The 26,479-nt window shown below is 36.0% G+C and overlaps 1 protein-coding gene and 1 non-coding gene across 3 annotated transcripts; one reads left to right on the plus strand and one right to left on the minus strand.

The window, feature by feature from the left end:
- The first annotated feature begins 580 nt into the window (after positions 1–580).
- Positions 581–26,314, plus strand: glb1 (galactosidase, beta 1). 2 transcript variants are annotated; one of them, XM_088929137.1, is made up of 17 exons: positions 581–663; positions 1,451–1,620; positions 1,984–2,134; positions 2,620–2,680; positions 2,949–3,043; positions 6,549–6,729; positions 8,434–8,492; positions 10,780–10,901; positions 11,533–11,573; positions 12,117–12,229; positions 13,433–13,507; positions 14,350–14,439; positions 14,778–14,891; positions 14,978–15,109; positions 15,684–15,920; positions 23,950–24,209; positions 24,358–26,314. In XM_088929137.1, the coding sequence occupies exons 1-16, from the start codon at positions 607–609 to the stop codon at positions 24,199–24,201; spliced, it is 1,950 nt and encodes a 649-aa protein (XP_088785263.1). In that variant the 5' UTR covers positions 581–606; the 3' UTR covers positions 24,202–24,209; positions 24,358–26,314. The 2 variants fall into 2 exon arrangements, with proteins under 2 accessions (XP_088785263.1, XP_088785262.1); XM_088929136.1 differs by having other exon boundaries at positions 23,950–26,314.
- On the minus strand, positions 9,988–10,095 carry LOC148822481 (U6 spliceosomal RNA). The gene has a single exon (XR_016093875.1). It is a non-coding gene; the product is annotated as a U6 spliceosomal RNA (small nuclear RNA).
- Positions 26,315–26,479: the final 165 nt, after the last annotated feature.

The following is a 26,479-nucleotide window of genomic DNA, read 5'->3' on the forward strand; positions in this document are numbered from 1 at the left end:
CTCCCGGCCTTTCAGTCAGTTCTCCTTGGTTGTTGGTCACTTTTATTCATCTTAATAAAAATAATTTGCCTCTTGGTTTACGGCTAGAACCCCTACAGTATGTATGCGGCAGTTCAACAGCGTTAGGAGATCTCTGGTTCACTTAGCTAGTGCCAAATGACCCTGGAAACAAACCTTGAAAGGGCCGTGCAAACGTCATCTGGAGAAAGAACAGCAAACGCGCCTTCTCAAACACACCTCTTCCCAAACTCAAACTGGGCATCAGCGCTGGTTCTCCTGCTGCAGATGAGCCGGAGGGGGATGTCCCTTTCCGTGCCGTCTTACATTAAAAACTGCACACTATAAGGTATTGCAAAATAAACGTTTTTTACGCATACTTAAAAAAAAAACAATTCATAATAGGCTGAATAGTATTAATTATGTACTTCGCTTATTAACGGTTAAGCACACTTGGCAGTGTCTGCTTAGGGTGGCGAACCCTACAGTAATTTCTCCCATCTGTGTAGTGGAAATATTAACAGGTTACAGCAAGTCCGCTCAGTCTACAAACACGTCTCTCCACGCCAGGTCAGCTGACGCGCTCAGGAAAGTCACAAGACTAAAAACATGGCTTTTATCTGGGTGTTTTTGCTGCTACCAGCCATTACCGGAGTTAAACTAGCTGTAAGCTTACTCTTTTTATTTGATAGATTTACGGGTACCGATCCGTGTATAACAGTAATTTAAATTGCATTGCTCTTTTAACTTGTTGAACATTACAGCCGAGCTTGGAGACGCTGAGAACTGATATTTCCGTGTTCCTTTCGTTTTATGCATATACTCTTGTCTATACATTCGTTCTGAAATTTGCGAGAATATTTAAAGTTTTGTGTTACAGTTGCAACTAGTAATGAATGAGTGAAACTTGGTAAAATGATACCGGCCGTCTCTTCTCTGAAATACTGAATTCCGAAGACATGCCACAAGATAGGCAAACACCCCTTCGTCTTACTTCATTGCTGCCTAGATCAGTGTACTGTATGCTATGAATTTCATTGCAGTCCATCTTCTATCTTTTCCTCTGAAGTTACAAGAACGTTTCTGTACCTGATTATTTAACTATGTAGTGCGACCAGCGTTGAGAAAAGAAATGATCTTACAGAAAGAGTTTCATGTGAATTTTACTTTGACTATACGTGTTGCCTTTTTAATGGTCTATGCAATCAGTTCTTAGCTTTCTTTTATTATCGATGGCTATCGCAACATTTTAACAATACAGTTTGTTATGACTTGGTATCCCAGGAAATCTTAAATTGTGGAGCATACTGTAATTGAGATAGAAATGAGTAAAAACATTAGGATTTTTATAACTAAATGAATTTATAATGGAAATGAAGACTGATTAAATATTTCTGTGACTATACAGTATTAGCATTGTTTACAGATACCCTGCTTTTATTTTTCATTCCAGTGTGCAGCACCTCGTAGTTTTGAAATCGATTACGAGAACAATTGTTTCCTCAAGGATGGAGAACCGTTCCGCTATATCTCTGGTAGCATTCACTACAGCCGGATCCCCCGAGTCTACTGGAAGGATCGGCTCATCAAGATGTACATGGCGGGACTCAACGCTATTCAGACGTAAGCGCCACAAGTGGGCTTGGACACGGAAGGATGAAGAATTTATACTCTTGTGCCCTTGAGGATGATAAAGTGGTTCTTGCAGCTGTTATGACTGCAGATTTTTCTATTACTCCATTGACCTGAGCTTGTGATCTCTAGCAACAGGACAATGTTGTGATCCTTGCCAGAATCTTGGCCCTGACCATTCTGAAGTGGTTGTAGTGTAGACTCTTTCATAGTCCAAGTTGCTTAAGGAAAATGTAAAGGTCATATAACACATAACTGCAACTGTTCTAATCCCACATATCCTTTTTGCTATTTTACATTATATACCACAGATTCACAAGTATTTACCTGTCTTTCATATCATATAATTCACAGGTATGTTCCATGGAACTATCATGAGCCTCTTCCTCAACAACACAACTTCACTGGAGACAGAGATTTGGAGCATTTCTTGAAGCTTGCCAATGACTTGGGGTTACTGGTCATCTTGAGGCCTGGGCCCTATATTTGCGCAGAATGGGAGATGGTAAATTTAAAAGATCAATTTGCATTACAAATCTGCAATAGCAATTCAATGTGTCATACTACTGATTTCTTAGTGTGGAGCAGGGGTTAGGGATGTGGATTCTAAACTGAAGGTTGGTTTGTTCAAACCCCAGCTGTTGTGCTCTTGAGTAAGGAACTTTACTCACTTTGCTCAAGTAAATACCCTGCTGATGCAAGACATTTTTTCCTCAACTGATTTATCACATTAAATAAAAAAAGCAAAGGAAACAAGTTCCTATTATCCATTAACTGGCAGATAGCAGGGTTTCTAAATTGAATTGAGAATCTCACAAGTATGAACATCTGAGAATTTTTTTTCATCCAGTTACTGTACAAAAAATATATTCTTATTGATGTATATTAAGCATTTTGCTTATCTTGACATAAGGATATTATAAAATAATTATTTATTAGCTTTTTTGTTTACAGTAAGTGATTGAATTTGTTTTGTCTGTTCTTGGTCAGGGTGGTTTACCTGCTTGGTTATTAAAGAAGAAGGATATTGTTCTTCGATCTTCAGATCCTGGTAAGGCTTTCAGTAACCAAATACTTATTTTTTACTATTAGCTGCGTTATTTTTTAATACTTTTCACATGATTTTATATTTGTAGGTGTCGTACTTTAGGAGTCAAATCTGCATTCCTGTAAATTTGAATTGTTTTGTAATGTTACATCTAAGGGTTTGATTGTTTTGTGCATTATACAATATACCATACCCTTATTAAGCATGTGTGCCTATGAAGTGTTTTTATATTATTTAAATAAATTGACTACACTTCCTTTACATCTTCCAGATTACATAACAGCTGTGGACCAATGGATGGGAAAATTACTTCCAATGATAAAGCCCTTTCTGTATCAAAATGGAGGGCCAATTATTACAGTTCAGGTAATCCTCATAGTACTAATAAGAAAGGCAGTTTTCTCTTTAACTTTTTGTGACGAATAAGTACAGCCTAGCTAGAATGATGAATCTTGATGTATACAGAGCCATCCAAATGTATTCACACCTCGGATGATATAGTAACAAAAATATCATATAACAGCATGTTTCTGTTTGATTTGAACCATTTGTCTTGCTTAAAAATAATTTTAAAATGCTACTGTGTGCTGCAATCTTAATATCATTCCTCAGAGCTAGGTGATGTTTGTCGTAATTAAAAGTCCAGAAATCATAAGGGTCCCAGTTATTCACACCTTCAGGTATTCCTTACCTGCACAGTACATTGATTCTTCACAAATTCCTGAAGCATTGGTAGGGCAACATTTCAACAGTGACCCTAAATCTGGGAGATACAGTGCCTTGCAGAAGTATTCAGACCCTGCAGGGAAAGGAGTATTTATTCAGCAAATTCCTTCTCAATGACACACAAAAGACTTGCTCTCCAGCAACCCAATACCAGCTGACACTGCGCATGCCCTCGATATCCTAAGCCAATCTAATTCCACCAATGTGTGAATGATGCCAGCTGCTCCTTCACCAACTGTCTGATAATGAACGCTTTCCCCCTCAAGTGTGTCTGCTTTGAACTAGAGAGCCCTCTAGTGGCAGATCAGCTGTAACTACAGTCCTTACTTCAGAAGGCCGGCCACAGGTTCTTTTGAAATGCTTTTCACAATCTTCTCTTGATCTGCACCTTTGTACAACTTTATCTTTTAGTTGATTTGAAAGCTGTTTGGTCTTTATGGCTGAATCTTTGCTTGAAATTCACTATCTGACATAGGTGCCTTATAGAGATGGGTGTATTTAGTCTGAAATAAATATGAATCACTATTATTGCTTACAGAGACCAGTAAACTATGTGTCACAATTAAGTGACTTGTGCTCCTACTGTTTACCACTGTAAAGGGTTTGAACACTTATGAAATTTTGAATTATCCATTTTTCTTTTATACTAATTATTTACTTTTTTTGTTTTGGATAGGTGTAGTAGGTTGTATATATAACATATCAATTGCTCATTTTAAAGTGTCATGTCCGCAACCTTTAAAGCAACAGAATGTGAAAGGTTCAAGTGTCTGAATAGTTTTGCAAGGCACTGTAAGTCATAGAGACTTCTGTTTTAAGAGCTTCCTCTTTCATTCTCTGACTTATCTGCACAAGCAGTAATTTGTTTAATCAAATATCCAGCAGATAAGGTAAATATAATGTTAACAAACAGCCTATTATATCTTTGGTTTGCAAGGAGTCACATTGCTCTGATATTTTTCTCAATGCAGCTCATGTATCTGACTACATTAGACATTATTTCTAGACTAATTATTTCCTGTCCAGGACAGAATATGATCTTGTATCATCCTGCTTGCTAAAGTGTAAATTGACAGAGAACATCCATCCTTGTTTACAGTCTCTTTTATATGCAAGTACACAAGCCGTGATCCTTTGCTGCCAGTAGGGGTCATGCAGATGATCATACAAAAGCCTGACATTTAGTCCTAGATTAGTGCTAGGCACAGACGTACAAGCTGAGAATTATTTTTGAAAGTGTTCATTTTAAGACCTGCTGTCTGTTACACATATGGCTGTGTGATTATATCTGCAGTTAGCGTTGTAGTTGAACTATTACATATCTACTGTGGTTTATAATTGTAACGCCACTTTGAAAGAATCACGTGTGGTAAGGTGCAGTTATTTTTTATGCATACATTTTATTAATTTTATAATGTTGTAAACAATATATCAGGATACATTTGTAGTATAACACTTAGTTACATTGTTGATTTGATGTTAAACTTACTGTATTGCATGTACAGTAGTGGGGAGCAGATAAGGAACTACATCTTTATCAGAGACGAGCAGACTAAATTTATTACACCTCTATTCAAGTAAGTATAAGGTGTATGAAGTGAATTTGTGAATAACCTTACTAAGCATAATTCTTCATTTTTGTTATTTTCAGTCATAAGTAATGTCTCCATGGTCACAAACACAATGGTATTAGTCTCAAGCAGAAGGCTGATATTTACAACATGGTTTTAGAAGTATTCTTGAAAAGAAGACTTTTGAAATGTGATATGACAATAGTCTTAATCCTAGCCCTAGCATTAACTATAAGTCCTAATTTTGCACCTAATGCCAACCCTGTCTAGAAGTCTTGACTTCATTTAGGGATAGGTTGTGTTGACAATTTGAATTATGAGTAAGGTTAGGAGTTCAGTCAGAAGATTTGTTAATATGCAGAAACACATATCTCACCCAAAGGGCATCACTGTACTGGATGACAGCAGCAGACAATTTATTCAACATTTCTATCCCTAAGATCTATTCTCTGTCACTAATAATAATACTGTAATATAAAAAAGCAGTGCTCACAAAGTATCTCTTCCCTTAGGTATCGCCAAAATAGACATTAAAACCTTAGTAGGTAGATATGTTTTTCATAGAATAAAATGAAATTTTATTTTAAAGAACAAAATTCTGTAAAGTGAAAAAGACTGCATTTTGTTTGGGGGAAAAGTATTACAGAAATGATTGAACAATATGACATTTTAAATTAATTTAATTATATTTAAATTAATTCATATTTCATGAGTTTTGCCACTCTTTCTTTCTTCTTAAATTAAAATGCACTAGTCTAGGTTTTAAATAGGTTTGAAATCCCCAGATATTTTAGGCATGAAGTGGAAAAAAAGCCTTTCGTGAGCTGTGGTTGTCTTCAGAGAGCTCAGCGGTATAGTGCAGAACAATGTGCAATAGATTCTTTTGAAGATAAGCAAGAAATGGGGACTAGTTATCAATCTATGTATCTTAGTGATCATATCACTCATAACTCAAGTTCAGTTTTAACTAATTTAATTCTATATAATTAGTCACTAAGAACATAAATCATTAAGACTGTTTGATACATGAAATGGATTATGGTGTTTTAAATTGTCAAATAGTTTCAAATTCTATTGGCTATATCCCTGTCACGGGCCTATCATGTTGACAGTCCAGCTTTCTCTGCAGAATCATTCTTTAGTGTTGGAGATCTCTTCCCTTGTTCTGATGTCCTTCTGGAGGACGGTGCATTAAACAGTTGTACTGTCATTCTTGTATAACAGGTTGTTGGGTGTAGCATTAAACAAGAAAACGTTATACTTTAACTAGATATGCTTTACCTTTTTAATACCACATTGCCTCTCTTTTTCAGGGATAAAAACTGATTGTTTTTATTGCTGTTTTACATTTTGATATTCATTTTTTTCCTGATTGCTTTGATAAGACATAAGAATTTGCGGACACCCTTGCTTAACATAGAATCCTAAAAGCAAGGAACATCCATTGACTGACGGAAGTTTGAGACATTATTTGGTTGTCAGGCTTTCTGTTTGTGTACGCTGTCTGTACAAACATTCTGATTCTCCATTCTTTTATCAGGTGTGAAGTGTAAGTGTTAAACCTTGTTTTTCAGGTGGAAAATGAGTATGGTAGCTACTTCGCATGTGACTACAATTATCTGCGCCATCTTACAAAGCTCTTCCGTTCCCACCTGGGTGAGGAGGTTGTTCTCTTCACAACAGACGGGGCGGCACTAGGCTTCCTGAAATGTGGAGCTTTGCAAGGGCTATATGCTACAGTGGATTTTGGACCAGGTTTGTGCAGAAAGTTATTGTAGTGCAAAAATATGGAACTTTTGTTTTTTTAAATATCATTATTATATTCCTTTCAAGAGCAAAGGTCCCCACCTAGTTACTACACGAGCAAATTGGAATTTACCTGAATAAGAACTGTGCAGAAAATAGCTAGATGAGAGTAATGGGCTACTGAAGGAGAAAAGACTAATCTGACTGGAGAATTTTCTCTATGTGGGTACAATGACCTAATTTACCCACCACTATACCTACCAAAACTTGTGAAGACAGAAAAATAGGTGTCCGTGCTTGGCAGTTTAACAATGTTGATTATCTTATCTTTAATTTGCCTATCATCGGTAATTAGCACTGTAATAATCTGGTCAGATCCAGCAATAGTGTGTGCTACCAGCTCCTGGATGACAGCATCAGTCTGATGACAAGATGATTACTGGTGTTTGTTTCAACCAGGGAGTTAAAACTATATTTATCATGCATCATGATTTCGGTTAATATTGGTTGTTTATAAAAACCTTAGATAAAGCCAGTTCAGAGATGGGGATTATTAGGAGGCCATGATTGGTAAAGGCCAATGGGAAATTTGGCCAGGACCTCAGTTTTACGTCTCATCCGAAGGACAGCGTCTTTTTACAATACAGTGTTCCCGTCACTATACTGGGGCATTAAGACCCACCCAGACCGCAGGGTGAGCGCCCCCTACTGGCCCCACTAACACGTCTTCCAACAGCAGCCTTAGTTTTCCAGGCTCGCAGCTGCTTAGCTTCATTGGGCTGCCAGTTGTGAGTTGCAGGGTGATACAGCAATATATATCACCTCAGTACAGCCATGCCCATCCATTATTGGATAACTTCAGTAGCTTTAGATAACTCAGTTTATTAAATCTCAATGATGTGTATGTGAGGGAGTCTCTGTTTATTAAACCAAGGTTCAGAAAATAACGTATTTATGCTTCTGATGATTTCTTAATTTTTGGGCTTCTCACTTTAAGAAAGATAAGATATAACAGAAACATAAAACTTCCCTTTTTTTGTTTCTTGTTCCCATCCTGGTGACACACAACCATTTGGAAATTGTTAAGATTTAAACCACTGAGTAGATGGTCTCATTTACCACTTCTCATTTTTTGTTTTTGTTTTTTTATGGCTCTCTCATAGGAACGTAATGGCTGAAATATGATTCTTAATCATATGTTCCTCAGGTGCAGAAATCTGTGATGTTTTAGCAGTGTAAGATATGGGTGCAGTTAAATGCTTCAGGTCAGGTGAGCATTGTGAGTCAAGCTGACAAAGTTGTACTGCAACTGTCGAAGAATTTGCTTTTCCCTGTGGTGATGTGGGGATCTGAGACATCATGCCCTGTGCTCTCCTTTGTGTAAGAGGTGTGTCAGTGTTATGGACAATTAAATTTATCCACCCTTTTCGAATGGACCGAAAGTGCTTTTTCTTCCTTCAGCCACTTTTCAGTCTATCCATGCGGTTGGAGCACTGAAGTGAGATGGCAAAGCAGAGCTGCACACAGATCTATAGTATTTTATTGCCTCTAAATGACCTTGTGGTCCTTCTTTTTGACATTCAGGTAGAAACATGCTTAGAAGGTAATTCCTGTGACATCTTGTTTTGTCATGTCTGTCTCGTAAAACAGTATTCGGGAATGTGAGCTTAGGTGATATGAATTGTGCAGTAACTTTTCTTTTTCGTTCACTAGGTGGCAATGTTACTGCAGCTTTCTCTGCTCAGAGGCATGCAGAACCCAAAGGTCCACTGGTAAGTCCTGAGGAACTACGGCCCTCCTGCACTGTCTTTACCGACCTTTGTCACGGTTCGAACTGACTAAGGAGCAAACTCTCCAGGAAATCTTTTCAGGAGATGTTTAAATTTTAACCTGTTCAGGTAAAGGATGAAGCTTATGTAATGAATAAGAAAATAACAGAAACCAGAGAACAGTTTTTAAATATTTAATCATTCTTTTTCAGAATTATTAGATTATTTGCAGTTTGCCTGAAACACATCAAGAATGTAATTGGCAGATTATACTATGTCTTGTATGTCACAGAAAAAGACAAAACGCATGAACTATACATTTAATTTCATGCTAGGAAAACCTTTACTCTTTATCATGCACTTTAACATACTGTTGAAAGTGATTTTGAATTTAACACAATAAATGAAGTATCTTGAGGGGAAAGAAGTTTTTATAACCCATGTCAGACCCTTTTTTTTAATTTGGGCAATTCAACACAGCCCACACAAGGAGTTTTGGCAGATGTTTCCGATCAGAGTATGATCTTTATCTATGGAAACATACTATATTACTATTTATGTATGCATAAATACACCTATATATACACCACTGTAGCTTTCACGTATGTAAAACTACAAGAATCATTGATGTGCAACTCTTCCTTGATAAAAATAACTTTTTCTACAAAAATTCAGAAATGGGGACACGATTTACAGCCTTCCCTTTTTAAACTGCAATATACATTGCAAACAATTATATAGCAAAATAGAATTATACAGATTTGTTGTTTTGCAAATCTATTCTGAAAGCTGAGATTACTCACCAAGTGCACATGGTGTACTTTTGTTTGTGGTTCCTTAATTGTGCATAATAATAGGGGATGGGTATGTGCTGCTAAACCAGCAAACCTGCAACTGCTGCAAAACATTGAGAAGCTAAATTAGAAAGGTTTCAGGGAGCGCGAAGAGGTAAAATCCTTTGAGTGGATTGTCAGTTTTCAACACGGGCACCCTCTCTCCGATACATCCATCCAATGTCTAACTGCTTTTAAGGTTTGCAGTGGAGCCAAAGTCTACGCTGACAAGCAATGGGTGCAAGACAGGATTCACCCTTCTGTCACAGGGCAGGCAGACACAAACACAGACATGCGCACACACTCACACCAGGGCCAATTTTTACAAAAGCCAGTTAACCCGCCAGCATGTGTCTGGACTGTGGGAGGAAACCTGAGCACCTGGAGGAAACCCACACAAAAGTGGAGAGAAAATACAAACTCCTCAGAAATTCAACCCAGGGCCCCAGCGCTGAAATTCAATTTTTGTACCGTGTGCTGCTATCACCAAGCATAATGTATATGTTGAGTACCACTGTTCTGTTAAAAAAGCAGCTATGACACCCAAAATTGCCTAATCGCCACAAAATACAGAGGTTTTAGAATCTTGCTTGGTTGAACTGAGAATAAACGCTGTACTGTATAAGTAGCAGCGTTGTGAGAGCATACTGTTTTGCAATATATCTAAAATTATGGAACGCTTCACAATTTTTGTGTGTCATACTTGCATAGGGGCCATGCTAATCTTCTCTGTATCATTCCAATTTGAGTATATGTGCCGCCGAAGCAAGAACCAAAACATTTGCCTCTGATTTCAAAGACTAAACCAGACTGAAGAGTCTAAAACAAGTAACAGGAAAAATTGAAACTGATACGTACCAGTAATTATTCATCTTTAAATAATGACTGCATATCTATGGAAGGTTTTTTCTCTGTGTAAAAACATTCCATTAGTGACAATACCAAAAGGCAATTTGAACTGCTGTAAAAAGAGAGGAAGTGGTATCAAGCATTGTGGCTGCTTGTGTGGCCATTATCACAGATACTGCATAGATACTGTATGTTTTGTCCTTGGTTAAATTCAGAGACATTTCCTAAGTAGTCTAGTTTCCACATTTAAAGTCTGTTTATCGTTGATGAATCATCAGTTCTAAGAAGCCTTTATTATTCTTTTTGATTGGAACTATTACATTTCTTGGAGTTGAACGTTTGTTTGTGTGGACAAATTTGGTTGTCCTTGTGTTCATTTTTAAATAGTCAGTTTTTTAATAATTCTTATTTAAAATATATCCTGTCATTACTTTTTATAGTGTCTGTTCAGCATATTTGTAAACTGCCGACCAAGCTCTCTGTAAAGGAAAAATGTACTGTGTATCATAAATGGCCCAAGACCTGTACATCAGGTGGTGAGGCAAAGCCTAATTCACAATAAAAGTGTGGTGTTTTTACTGACCTCTAATGTTCATCTTATCTTTCAGGTAAACTCTGAATTCTACACAGGCTGGTTGGACCACTGGGGGCAACACCACTCAGTTGTTAATAAAAACACTGTAGCAAAATCACTGAATGAAATCCTAGCAGCTGGAGCAAATGTCAATCTGTAAGTAAGTCTCAGCATATGGTGATTTTTCAGAGATTAAAAGATTTCTTTACATTGTACATGTGCATTATAGAAATGTTAGTGGTTTGGTGGACAGGACTAGAAAGAGGTTCTGAATAAAATAGCAGACTTATTTATGTTAGGTCGTAATTTATAAGTGAAAAGAAAGGTTAGAGGATAATGCAATTTTTGAAACAGATTGGTTGAACAGTCAAGAACAACAGAATATTGTAGCACATATTTGGATTTTTATTAATCCATTAAATTAATTCTGGGGTTGCCATAAAAGCTATGATGTAATTAAGTATTTATGTTCGTGACAGTTAAGTTGTTAACACACTCTTAGGATTAATGTAGCAAGAGTCTGGGTACTTCAGTAGTTGTGACCAGTTCATCTTGGGAATTATGCATTGTAAATCTATATCATGTTCTCTTTTATGTTGGAATTTTTAAATATATTTTTTTTCAGTCATACTAGGATAATTTGTCACACCTGAAAAACTAAAGTGACTGCAAAATCTTTTTTTTATCACCACACTACATAATTGTTTGAAGTGGCGGTTTGTCTAGATACTAGGTATGAATCACCCCATTCCTGTTTTCTATCTTTACCATCTTGTCTTTCATATAGGTACATGTTTATTGGTGGAACTAATTTTGGATACTGGAATGGTGAGACATTTTGCTTCAAACTGTTTGAATAACACTGTTGAGAGAACATGGTTGAAACTTTCTATACTTTCTACTTATTTTAGCCCCAGCAGGCAGTGCTCTGCATCCTGCCTTGTGCCCTGTGATTTTGGCATGGGCTCAGGGTTATCTCCAGCCACAACGAACAAGTGGCCTTCTAAAGAACCAGAGGGTTTTAAGCCCAAAACAAAAATAAAACTGTTAAAATCCCAGAACTTGGGAAACCCTGAAATAATTTTCTAATCACAAGCGACTTCATAAGCATACTTTTCTCTAGAGAAAATATTCTGCAAATCAGTTGAACTAACTTGGCAGAGAGTATTTGAGCTGTCAGAGCAGCTACAGTACATTGTGAATAGATGACACAGGGAAAAGTGGACTTGCCTAACAGGAAGAATTGAAAGAAGCAGATAAATTACCGCCGGTAATGGAATGTTGGCTTAATCTCCAACTTTTGAAGTCTAAAGCTTAAGTAAAGTGTGAACAAGGAAAGATGCTAATTTCATTCTGAGATTCTCCTTTCAGGTGCTAATACTCCATACGCTCCACAGCCAACCAGCTATGATTATGATGCACCTCTGACTGAAGCAGGGGATCTCACAGACAAATATTTTGCCATCCGAGATGTTATTAGACTGGTAAGGATTAAAGTTGCAGAATTTGTTTTTTTTACAAAAAAACTCTGCCTTATGCCAGTGGAACAATTTGTCCTTAAGTAGTGATATTGTTTGTTTTTCAACTATGCTTAATAAGTATAAAAAATGGGATAGTACACACTGCCATTTGGTACTACAGTATTAATTTATACATTATTGTGCAGCATACCTTACATGAGTTTGTAGAACAATTCACCAGAAAAACAAAGCAGAAATATTACATATTACCGCCATTCCTACATAATTTTCATCCTGGCCTGCAGACATAATCTGAAAGGTTTGAAACATTCAAAGAAATGTATACCTAGTAATGAAGGGAGAAACATTTCAATGTAACAATAATAATGTAACGTAGGTGTCTTATTTGTTCGGTTTGTCAGTTGAAATTAGATTTACTAAGTAATGTGCCATCTTTGTGGATCAGTCTTAATTTAAAAAATAGAGATCTAAAGAAAATGAATCTCTGAAAAAAATTACCAAAAAAATTGTAAAACAAGAAGCAACTGTACATTTTTAATAACTTATTTTTTTAGATGTACAGTACTATCTAACACATTAAAAATATTTTTTTAACAATCTAAATTTAAGAACAACATAAGCAGTTTTAAAGCAGTAGTATCCCTTTTGTCCTATACTGGTCCTATGGGATCTTGAAGGATCCAGGGATCTTCTGCAACTTCCAGATTAATTTCCAGACTTCCACAGTCTGTTAGGACTGACAGTACAGCTCAAACGCATAATCAAGAAATCTGCTCAGGACCCTGCAAGAGCACTGCTTCTTGTATTTAATCAAAACACCATTCCACCAGTTGAGTACACATTTAAATACTATTTCAAACATCCCACATGCACACAAAACACACCCAAGCATCTCGGATATTAAACAGTTGAAAGACAGGGTGCAGGGATGCGGTGTGATTCCTAATGAATGGAAAACAGCATTTTGGACACGACTTAGAAAGTCTGTCGGACAAACCATGAAGTCCAAAATGAATAGAGACAGAAGAATAGAACAGCAAAATTACAATGTCATCACACAAATTCAAATTATTTTCTTCTCCACCATTGTCAGTGTTTTTACATATCTGTTCCGACAAGGTAATGGTGTCAAATCCAAGAAATGTTGCATTCGGAACTGATCATTAAAATCTATTAACAATTAATTGGTTTTAATTTGTTGTGCAGTACAAGAAAATACCTGATGGACCAGTCCCTCCAACAACACCTAAATTTTCATATGGAGCTGTAAAAATAAAGAAAGTAAGTATTCTAACTGAGTGTTTTATTATAACACATTGGGCTGTGTTATAATGTATTCTTGAGGACACATTTCTGCTTTTTGAGTCTCTGTTTCTGGTCAGAAAACAAACACAGTGACACAATGCTTGGAGCTCATTTGGTGGTATCCCAGATTTTGGATTAATGTTGCAGTTCTGGGTGGCATCCTGCCTTGTTACTTTCATATGTGGACTCCTGCTTACGGTAATTATTTTTCAGGGACATATACCGAAATTTGACAATTAGGTTTTATCATCTGTACTTTGAACTAGCTATTTTTATCATTTATTTCTCTAAACCTTACAGTTTTTTCTATAATTACCACAAGTGGAAGCGTAAGGGATTGTGGGTAATTGGCTCTATTTTAAAATGTTGAGAATGCACAGCTGTTGAAACACTCTGCAGCACAAACACCACAAGTGATGTTGTGGATAAGGTTTTGGAGTTAACCTGAAGCATACTTCAGGTTAGCTTTTGATTTTTTATTATTTTCTGTACTGTTGTCCTCTCCTTTTTTGCTTTGGTTATACATTTATTACAGCTTATTAAATTTTGAGGGGTTTGAAATGCTCCTGAATAATGAGAGGTGAGGTTCTGATTTAATCTGTGTCTTACAGGTGTAAAATGTGTGAGTTTACAACTTGTAGGATTGAAACTAAAGTATTTCTTTCATTTTTGGATATTACTCAGTTTTTCTGCTTCAAATTCAAAGTTTTAAAGTTCTCACACATATAAAAACACAGTGTCATCCTTTAAAATGTCTGGCTATCAGGGTGTTTTGAATCTCAGTGTCTAAATTATCTTCTGTGCTCACTCAACTGCAGCTCCAGACAGTAACTGATGCTCTGGACTCGCTCTCTTTCTCTGGGCCTGTGAAAAGTGTATACCCTTTAACCTTCATTGAGATGAACCAGGTATGGGCAGAGATTTATACCAACAGAAACAGGTTTTATACAAGGAACATTTATTCATTATAACTGACTTGAAGTTAATATTACTAAAATAATTTCTTAAGATAAAATTGCTCTGTCATCTGCATTATTTTTAGTTTATATTTGTTGATAAACTCTTTACTGCAGAAAAGAAAAAACAGAAAAACAGAGTTAATCTATTTAGCATTTTAAGGACCATATCTATATTGTATGGTAAATTTTCCACAATTCAAAGAAAGAGAAATAATTACTGTTAACTGCCTTCCTGGGTAACTTCTTGATGTATTTTAATAATTTTCATTTCCATTTCTATTTAAAAGCATTTCGGATTCATTCTATATCAAACCAAGATCCCTAAAGACTGCAGTGAGCCTACTCCTCTCTCTTCACTATTAAATGGTGTACATGACCGTGCTTATATCACTGTGAATGGGGTAAGTTTTCATTATTTTACAATTCCAGGAAGCATTTTTGTTCATCAGTTTAATGTAGTTAAATTCCTTCTCAATTACATCTGCAGTTTCCAAAGGGTATTCTGGAAAGAGACAAATCTTTGACAATCAATATCACTGGGAAGGCTGGAGATCTGTTGGATATACTTGTGGAAAACATGGGCAGAGTTAATTATGGCAAATACATCAATGACTTTAAGGTATGAACTTTTTCATTCTGGTTTTATTCTGTTGCACATGAATCTAAAATTAATATGATGTTGCAGCGATTATTTGGCACAAAAAAGATGATGCTTTCTTTAAATCTTATGAACGCATTGAATGGGTTGTCAGTAGTTGAATGTCCTGCCGGTAGGAAAAGGGGAGCTCTAAATAGTAGCTTCTGCCCTATTGTGACTGTTAATTGATGTCAAAAGACATTAGGCTGCAGAATTGAGATGGATCCTGACCAGAGATCATCTCCGAAAGAGACAGATGAGAATTGGGTAATTTGGCACTACTAAACAAAAGTAATCTCAGCCACATTCGAGGTGCATGTTTATTATGAAATAAGAGATGTTGTTTTGAGTTTTACTGCATACAGTATATGTAAAATGTTTCTTATCACTGAACTCTTGAGTCGTAGATCTATACATGCATCTCATCTCATCCCCCTGCCTGTCTGTAGGTGGTGGTTGCATGACGATATTTTTGAGTTAGTTTTCTTGTTTTTTTCACACAAAAACAGAAATGTACGGTAGGCCATAAAGGGTTAAAAACCTGTTTTCTCAACAGGGGCTTGTATCCAACCTGACCCTGGGAAACGACACCCTGACCAACTGGCTCATCTACAGTTTGAGCATCGATGAAGCCGTCAGTCAAGGCGTCCTCTGGGAACGAAGCCAGGAAAGGGCTTTCCGGCCCCCATCCAACCTCACCACTCCCGCTTTCTATGGCGGCAGCTTCAGCATTCCCAGTGGAGTGCCGGATCTTCCTCAGGATACCTACATCCAGTTTCCTGGCTGGAGAAAGGTAACCCTGCCAGACCTGAAGTTTATTGTCCTCGTAAGCAAACCGCTAAAACAGGATATCAAGCTATTACCTTTTCTGCAACTTCAGTAAAATTGTATCTTGAAATTAAAATGAAAGCAGTTAAGAATAAGTCACAATCAAGACTTTTCTTCTATCAGGCCAACGTAACCTTAACCACTAAGATGGCCATTTTAATTTAATTTGGAAGTTTCAGCATGTCTGTGTTGAGGGAATGACTCTGAAAGCTTAAATTTAAACTTTTTTCTCTGTTGTTTGACAAATTAAGCTGAAGTAAAAGAAATTTTGGGAAGTTGTGTGAGATAACTTGTGGTATTCCTTTTCTGTAGCCCTTCCCTGTGAAAAAACCTTTCAAGGTTTCACTTCTTTCTCTGTGCTCTGCTTTTTCCATGAATTGTTTACCGCATCTGGATGCAATTCTTGCTTATAGCAGAAAAAAAATATTGAGCCTTGACTCATTCTTGCCTGCTAAATGCCAAAGTGAGGGCTTCCCGAGTAATTCGAGCAGCATTGTTGTTTGTGTCGAGCTCTGTAGTCTTACTGTTGCCTGTTCAAGCCTGGGTAGTCAGCGTGGTTAACTGGCAGGGATAGTGATAGGGATTCCCCAAGCAGTAGTGGGCGTGAGTCTGCTTGACGGGCAGCAGCAGCCCTGGGGCTGTGAGTGTGTGGTGTGGTCAGGGGCAGACGCACCTGCGGTCGGTGTGAACTGTCCTGTAAGGTACTGTGGGTCTCGCACAGCATCCAGTCACAAAGTGCCCCGATGGATTGTGAGTGATAGACTCCAAGCTGGTTAACAGTGGTGGTGACTCCTACTTGAGAGGACATAGATGCAGAAGAATAATGGTGTTTTAAATTTTTTTTTTAATTACTTCGCTGATTTTTACAGAGCTGCCGCTGTGGTGTGTATTGGTGCTGATCAAGGTTGACAGAGTAACAGTGTTGTAGTAATTAGGACAAAACACGTGGACACCAAGCCCTCACTCTGGACTGCTTGGTCTCTGGTTGCTATGGTTTCAGATACCATTCAAATATTGCCCTTTTCTTGTAAGGTTACAATTACAATGTGCTATGTACAAGTCTCTACAAGTGTTTACTCTGTGTGCTGTATTATGACACCCACATTTACTATCAATTTTAATGTAAAGAAACAAGCAAAGATTTATTCTATTCTGAAAAGAGAAGAAAAGATACACAACGTTTCGGCTTCTTCCGGTGGTCTTTTGCAGCTTATGCATGCTAACACAGCTACCTGCTTGAACAGTTTTAATGTATACTTGTTTAAAAATCCATAACCACTGGATTTTATGGATTGAAACTGTTCTATGCCTCTAAAATATCCAGATGATGCCTAACAAAGTGTGTGTAGATAATAACCCTGCGATTCATAAAAGATGAAAAATATTGGTAAAAAACTCACATAATTATTCCATACAGTACAAAGGAAAGCCTTTGTAAATGGACAGTCCAACTCCTTTAGTTTGAGAGAAATTGTGAAAGAGTTGTTTAGCCACAGTTTCGGAGAAATCTAGCTCTTTGAAAACCACTTAAAAAGAGTGTCTAGAATTAAAACCCCTGAAAATATTTCCTCTAAGGATTTTTTTAAATGTATTTCCATTTGGGTGTGTATATATTCTGAAAATACGGGAAGCAATAACATTTGGGTTTTTTATGTTTAGATGATTGATCGCTGTTATTTGTAGTAATAATAATAATATATTCCTTTGTTAGCTTCTTTTATCAATTTAAAGATGTGGGTATATGACAAAAAGACTAAAATTCTAAAAGCCGTGGGGAGAAAGAACATGACAATTACGGTAATGCAGTTAAAGTTTTTCTAAGAAGTGCAATGTGGAATATTTTGTCTTCAGCATAAACAGCTCACCTGTTTTAAATTTGTCATCTGGAAGATGTATTTCCTGGCTACATTTTCTGAAATGTTTTAAAGAATTTTAAAACGTTTTTTTTTCAGTTGTTGTTTTTTGTTGTTATTTTTATTATGTAAGGTTTTTATCTTAAGAAATTTCCACATCATTTAAATTACCGGGATTTTTTTTAATGTTGGTGTTTTATAGTGTGCTGCCTTTTCCACGGAACAGCCTACACAGTGAAAGCATTTGATGAGTTAAACTACTAATTTCAGAGGGGGCGAGCTCTCTGCTGATGACTATCTGCTGAACTATAGACTGTAGAACTTCTGCTTTTTATCTCCTGTTTGTGCTACACCTTTGCTGATAACATCACCCATTGCAGAGCAAATAAATGTCTTGTGGTATAGCAGGTGAAGCCATACAGTGTGTCTTACTATGGCTCTCAGAGCATATAAAAAGAATAGACCAGTTTTAAAAAGTGTTACTTATGACCTTTTTCAGGGAAGGACTGCAGCCTTATTCTGGGGGTATTTTGATCAGATATTTTCATTTAATTAAACTTATTTATTTGGCTGACACTTCTGTGCAAAGTGATTAACATTTGTACTCATTTATGCAGCTGGGCATTTGAGCAGATGGTGTACCTTGTTCAGTGGTACAACAGCAACATCTCACCTGGCATTTGAACAAAAAACAATTCCAGAACACCAACGCTGGTCCCCATGGTCAAATTTGAAAATAAAACTTTACAAGAAAACTTCTAAAATTCATAGCATCCTAGCAAAATTGTATTGCTCTTCTGAGAAAGAAGAATTTCGAAGAGCTTAAGATTCAGATATTTCATAATGTCTCTAAAAAAATTAAATCTATAAATTTTAAACACATTTTACTATATCGGTGTCAATTTAACCTTCGATGTCAGACATCAAGCACCTCAAGACATGCTGTAACTAATAATGAAACTTTTTCTTAAAGAGCAAAATGGCAATATGACTAATGTATCATAAAATGGATATAAAAATAACTGCAGTTGAACTTCAAAAAGTGATTCTGAAGTCAAAATGACAGATATTCACATTCATAGCATTAACACATTTAAATACTTTGCCTTCAGTAATGATTAGCACAAAGATATGTACTTTATTTTGACAATGCAGAGAAAACCTAAAAATAGGACAAATACACATACCCCGTATAAGGACAAATTATACATTTTTGGTATCAAATTGTCAGAAAAATAGAGGACAAACAAAATATATGCAAAATTATGGGAATTTGAATTATGAGAAACATAACTGTTTTGTTAACAAAATTGCAAAAGGGGAACTGCAGTCCCAGTTTCTCAAACCAGTTAGTTAATAAAACTTGGTAACAAAATTAATTGGCATTATAGAAAAAAAATACAAATTTCAAATTTAGCACAAAATGGTGAACTTTGTGAAAGTACTGTAAGTCTCCATGTTGTCACAAACTCGCATTTGAGTTCCAATGAATTGTGATGAGATGAGGCCCTTCCTGCTCACTGGTCTCCGTAATGACTAAAGTAATGTGATTTACAAGCGAATCAAGACAGGTTTGTGCAGCAGATGTTTCGCTGCAGAAATGTTCCAACGTGATCTGCATGCAAAGTTAAAAAGTAAGTAGTGTTTGCAAAACTTTCAAAATTGAAAGCAATATTTCTATTGGATTAAAAGAGATGTATTCACAATCCTGGGCTGCGCATGTCACCAGACGTTTTGTTGCCTTGTTATAGATTGTTTTAAAATATCAATTGAGATATATACAAATATCTGAAATTGTTTTCTGTTTTGAGAAGTGAATTGGAGGTTTTACAGGTTACTGTGTACATTTTACTTTTATTGCTGTTTGAAATTTCACTCATCAATGATGATTCTTCTTGACCCCGAAACATGAAAATAGCTTTGCAGCTCCCCTTATAAATTGGCATTTTTTCAGCACTTTCACAGGAACTTTTCTGCCTGATTGGTTTCATGTCAGGCCAAAGATATCACTGATGGGATCGCAAAACTACCTCATCCCCTTTGCAGTATTACCTGTTTTTGCTGTAGAAGCAAAAGCTCCTCTTCTTACACTGTGTGAACAGGAACTAGCACTTGAGGTTTATCATGTTAAGTGTCAAGAACAGAAGCATGAGAACAGATGCAAATGAGAGCATCCCATCCAGCTCCTTTGGGTGTTAGTAGCTAACCTGAAAGAAGGAACCCGAAAAGAAACCGTATCGGCTTCGATGTGTCTGGGACACCTGGTTCCATAGCCGCTTGGGGGTGGCTCCTGTTCTGGGTTCGAAAAGCACGTCCACTCCGTGTCCACCTGTGTCTGCCAGTTCATGTTTCATTGTTGATTTTGAAGAACTCCACTGGGTCGGTGCCTTTGAAGATTCATAATTCTTTGATCAGCCCTTATAGTCCTATAAGACTATGTGGTGGGAGTTAAAGCTTAGTGGATTCAGGGCTGGTGAATAAAAGCCTCTTGCAGTTACTCTTTCACCATCTTGCTACAACACATTTGTCCTAGGCTAGCTCCGTGACTGTAATTGAGACATTGGGCAATTATCAATTGATCGTATTCTCTTTGGGGCTCCTTTGTGCTTGCTCCTGAGATACTACAGGTCTGAAGCACAGTCTGTGTACTGTATGTGCACATATATGTACAGTATGTAGTATGTATACATAAGGAAGAATGCACCTTTAATGTTTTCTTATCTATTCTGTTGTAAAGAAGGACAATCTTTTTGTGAATAGTCTGTTAACCCTTCACAGTAGAAAATAAAAAAAGTTTGTCTAATAAAATTCTTATTTTCCTAAGGATTGACTCTCAAAAACGAGGACATAGACCCAAGACCTATAAAATGACATTCTAATGAATGTCATGTAGAAAAAAGTCTGAAACATTTCTGGGTCATTTGATATGGTGTGGTGTCTGGTGGTATGATTGACAGAGCCAATATCATCTGGCTTATTCCGATAGTTCAACAATCAGGCATTGTTCAGTAACTGTATATAGGGGTCACAACCTCATTTCAACACAGTCTTTTTTGCAAATTAAAAAAATGGTAATAGAAAAGCATTATTATTGATACACATAGTACTTAAATTGAACAGATAGAAAGTTATTATTAAAGATGCACTAGTAAACCAACTTTCTTACCTCATTTGTACGCTATGTGAACTGCTTCTTACTACTTTTTACTTGTTTTTCAATAATCATTATTTCAGTTACTAAACAGATAGCACCGGTGTTGAGGGATTCTAAGTATTAACCCCCTGAGGAGTTTCATTCAAGTTTCAACCTTACTGGGGTGTTTTTATTACTTATTCTGTTTCGAAAGAAAGTTCTTTCAAAGAATTATTACTAATATTTGAAGTCCAGTGTTTGTATTACTATTGTTTTTTAGTGATGATTGTTTCTAAATAAAAGATTTATTTTTCAGAACCAGACTGGAAATATTTAAATCATAAGACGCCTGTAAAAAACAAATCTGACAAAATGAGATTACTCATTTTTATTGGAATTTTGTTTAGCCAAGACATATGTTCGTTTTATTTTAATTTAATTATTCAACTCTTTAAGTAGCTTGTTAATCTGGAAAAACTTACCAGTTACTGTCTTCATAATTGCAGGCTTTGTCTTGTGTACAGTACATCCATCTATGAGTTGTGTAGATGTTAATGCTAAATTGCTTAGTTGTCAAACAGGGTTACTAAACTTTAAAGCCAAGCCCCTCAACCAAAATGAAAAGTGATTTATTTGCTCCAAAATAATGGTACTGATAGATAAGATTGCATTTTCATTTTCCATCACCTGTCTAGACTTATGAACACTTCTTGTAACTCTAAAGCGATAGTTTTCTAAGTACACTTTTAAAGATTTTCAAAATCCACTTGTGTGTGATATCAAAATTAAGGACCACAGAATTTTTGGCAATAGCAGCCTTTGGTAATTTGGTTAAATCAAACTGTATAAGCTTGATATTAGAAGTGATATATTCTTATGTAAATTGTTATATGGAGCACTCTTCCAATTCCTTATGGATATTTATATAGGTTTTCTTTCATTAAACTGTTAGAGAATGGGAGAGAATGGGAGAATGATCCCCTGAAGAACAGAAAGCAGGAAATTGCAGTATATAGAATAAAATGGCCAATGATATATCACAGAGTTAGCTAATGCAGATATATTGCAGATTAAGCTTAAAATAACATTTTTGTGCTGTTTTTATGCACTTTTTTTGTGATTGATACTGTAGAATAATATTTTGTTTTTTTTGTCAGTGTTTGACCTAGCAAAACGATAAAGGCTTTGGCTTAAATTGTACCATTTTTTTATTACCAACTGGAAGCTGGGTTCTGAAAAATAATTTAAAGATTTACTAAATGTTATTTGACACCTAATATTAATTCACTTTTTGGGGACTTTCTTTGACATTTCTGACTTAATTGTTGCATTTCTGTTTTGAGTCAGATTTGCTTTTTGAACACACTGATTCTTTTAAAGCCTCTAGTTTTTACTCAGATATCTCCCACATATATCAGTTTTAATCGAATCTGTAGAAATAACTTTTAAAATGAGGAGATCACATCAGAGATGTTTTATCTGACCTTAACTAGAAGGGTTTGAGGAGAAATTGAAAAAGTTTTTTTTTTTAATTCTAAAATGTTGTTTTGACCTTTGTTTAATGTAGAAAGATTTCATAACAAAAAGCAGTATTCGAGGTCTGTAGTAATGTGCTAATTGACATGACGTTGAAGATGAACACATCAGCACCAGTCACATGTTCTGGAAACAATCATTAAAGCAGATCACAATTTACAGCTTGTCCTGTCTAGTGGTGCTCTTGAAGATCTTTATGGTTTTGCACAAGCTGAGTGTGCAGTTTACTTTCTTCAGTTAACTGCTCACCTCGTGAAATGTCTTGGTAAGACAACTTTGTCTTTAGCTCCATGTTTTGTGCAACCATATTAATTTAAATTCCGCATCTCTCACTGGTGTCAGTAAAAATAATTTCTGTTGGATCCAACAGAGGGCAGCAAAACCCATTTTTAAAGCAAACATTTTGAGGCTTTGCTTGTTTCATTATCTTCATTTTCAAGGGGGAGTTGCAGTGAGCACTTGATTATGAATTACACTTTATTTAGGTAGGAGTATGTAAACATGTGTAATAAACCAAACTAAGTTCTCTCAATTTATCTGACTTTAGACACTTTGTGTTCATGAGAACCAATGAACACGGCCCATGCCCCTGAGAAATGTTAGTCAAACTATGATTCTTTTCGTTATTGACGTATTCTGCATAATGAAGAAGTGAAGCATGTTTTCTGTGGTTGTCTCACACTTCCCACAATTCTTTCACCCAAAAACATGATTCCCTAGACAGAAAGCAAGAGCGCCCACACAGATTTACATATTTCATATTTCAGATCATATTTCTGTGTTGATCCATTTTAAAAGTAACTATTTGCAGTGGTGGAGTGCTGTGGGTTTTGGGTTTTTTGCTAGTGATCTGAATTGCATTATCACTGATAACATTAAATTCTGTATTAGTCCTGTAAATCCCATCAATATATAAACATACAAAATATACATACATATACATACAGACAAAAACAAGAAATTTTATGCTTTAAAAAGGCTAAATGGATGATCATTTTTTAGACTTCTCCAAGTGCTTTTTTAGTTAGGGAACTAGGATATTATAACAAAATGCTCATATGGGATTCTGTATGGGTGTACCAGTAATAAAGGCTGATTGTTACAACCTAGTATTCGCACTGCTATCTAGATCTATGTTTCCCAGCCTGAATGGAAACTAAAAAGGTTGTAAACCACTTACTTAGACCATTTTATGGAAGTTATCTAATACTAACAACCAATAACTATTTTTACTGAACAGGCCTAACTTTATTTGCTGCTATTAAGATGTACATCTTGATGTTGTTGAGTCTTTGTTTAAATGAAAACATCTACCATTTCACTCATTAGTCTTATGTCTTAGAGCATTCATGTGGATTACATAAAAATCATGCTGAAAATGGTGAACTTTGTTTATATTTCCTCTCTTTTTTTGTTTCTTATTTGCTTTCTGTTAATTGAATCTTTATTTCATTCGTTTGTTTTTTTCAAAGGGACAAGTCTGGATCAATGGATTCAACCTGGGAAGGTACTGGCCAGCCAGAGGCCCTCAGGTGACCTTGTATGTGCCTGCATCTGTCCTGAGTACAGCCGCTCCCAACAACATCACCGTGCTGGAACTGGAGAGCTCCCCATGTGACTTCGGACCCTGCACTGTGGACTTTACTGAAGCTCCTGTCTTGAATGCTGCAGTTGAATATCCAGCATTGAAGAGAAAGCTGTTCACAAAAGAAGACTTGGCATAGCTGTTAAGGTATATACTGTATACACCTAGGTACATACTGTACAGTACATACATTTTACATTTGCTTCTTTTTTATTTGGCTTTTCATACTTATTTGATGCACTACCTCAAAAATCATGATGTTCCTGTTTTTTATTTCCCTCACATGTTTGTGTAGGCAGATGGATCCCATGTGTTTGCAGTGGATGGCTCACTTTATGAGGGACATACATTTCTTTATTTTATTTAAAAGGTTTAAAGATATTCAAATGTAGACTTTGGGTATTGTAGGTGCTACTTAAGGAGTAAATGGTGCCTTTTCTCTCTTTACTGGTTTATACACATGGTTACTGATGATTAGAAAATGATTAGAAATAGGAATTTTCTGAATTTTATGATTGTTTTTTTTAACTTTAATAATGCCTCACAAATTAAATATTGTTAGTTTGGTTTTGTTTGAATTGTTGATTTATCAAGGGACCCTTGTTGAATATTTAAGCAATAATTATTATATAAACAACTGGAGTGAGTTTTTCTACTCCAATGTTATTTTGAGAATGCTTGTAAAACAAAAGTGGGTGATATTCCTTCATCTTTGAAAAGAAATCTTATCTGTTTAATGAGATCTTCCAGCTTCGGTTTCAATTATATGATGATGATTTTGTTTATTCAGAATAGTACATCAGAATCTACAGTAAGGAAGGAGAAATATCACTCATAATTCAGGGTTTGATCATTTGGATCTCTATAAAGAAGAACAATACAATCTTAAGTCCTAGTTCTGTTTCTCATATTCATGTGAAGACTATGTGATTGGAAATTTGTTATTAAGACTTCCCTGAGAAAGTATATTCATATAATAACAGTTCCAGCTTACAAAGGTTTAATCATAAAGTCTCACGTTTCACTGAATTTGTTTTGCACTTTTTTTCCCAATAGTCAGTTTTAGTATATATTATTATTTTTGAATTAATATTAAAATGATTTTCTGTTATACCTGCTCAGGATATATAAATTGATAATGGATTGTTGGATGTAATGAATTTCTTTTTAGATAATAAAACAATTATTCACTGTTTATGGATCTGTGTGTGTGTGTGTGTGTTATGACTTAACTGGATTCTTCCTAATGAGATTTGAATATAGATGCTATACTTTATAAAACTGTATTTTTCCTCTGAGTAATTCAGTATTTATTTGAAGTACTTGGATTTAGATTCTTGCAAGCAATTTTTCTTCATTCACATTCATATTTGTGTTCATATTCTTGAGAACAGAATGGTATGTCTTCTAAGAACTACAATAGTTTTTCAGTACACAAACTGGATCCGTATAAGTAATGTCTTGCTCTTTTAAAACTGGGATTACTGTATCGTACCTTGATTTGAGGGCAGTGGAGAATTTATCAGAGATGAGCTTTGACCTTCAACTATTAGCGTAGTCTAACTCATTTTACAATAGTTCCTAGAATGTAACACGTTGCTAGAAACTTAAAAAATGATGTTAGCTAACGTCAATCGTCAAGGTTCTGACTTCAGATTTTTTTCACATTTTGATCACTGCTTTGTATGTTACTGTTCTTAGGAAAACAACAGGGAAAACAATAAGGACGTATTTGGGTGAATGTTGAAATGATTGGTGGCTGCAGATGCTCATTAGCTTCACATACCTTGTTTAACAGTCAAAACCAAATTCAGGCTTAGGGCCGCATTTAAACGCTGCGAAACATACACTAGCCTGTTTCCACAGTGCCCTCTTCTGCACCAGAGGGAAGCTGGTCTCCCTGTCTTTCTTAACACAAGTGTTTTTAAAGTACTGCTCAAATTTATCATTTGTAATGAAAATGTTTTAAAAAGTGTGGGAGGATCAATATGTGTTGTGTGTATCGTGTTTGTGTTGTTATTTATTCGTTGAAAATGGGTGTAAAGGAGCAGGGTACCTTTAAGTGGGAGGTTACAGGGGTGGAGCCTCTACAATAAAAGTAGAGGCTGACCTTGCCGAGACAGTTCTCTTCTGGGCTCTAGGAAGGAGGGTGCTCTTGGCCCCGTTCTTATGGGTTTTTGGAGACATGCAACTTGTTTTCCTGTTGTTCCCATGCCTGCTGTCTTATAAATAAATTAGGACATTTTTATCTATCTTGTCTGGTTGTGCACTGGTTTAATTTGGCATCTACTCAGAAATGAGCCTAGGTGAACACAAGAAAAGAGACAGCTCTGTGACACCATCTCATGAATAATAAATACAATAATAAACATCTTAAATGACAACTTATTGTCTTTGAAAATCAAGTTCTGTTTCAA

This window comes from Atractosteus spatula, chromosome 12 (genome assembly GCF_055471065.1).
Source record: "Atractosteus spatula isolate fAtrSpa1 chromosome 12, fAtrSpa1.hap1, whole genome shotgun sequence".
Classification (NCBI taxonomy): Eukaryota; Metazoa; Chordata; class Actinopteri; order Semionotiformes; family Lepisosteidae; genus Atractosteus; species Atractosteus spatula.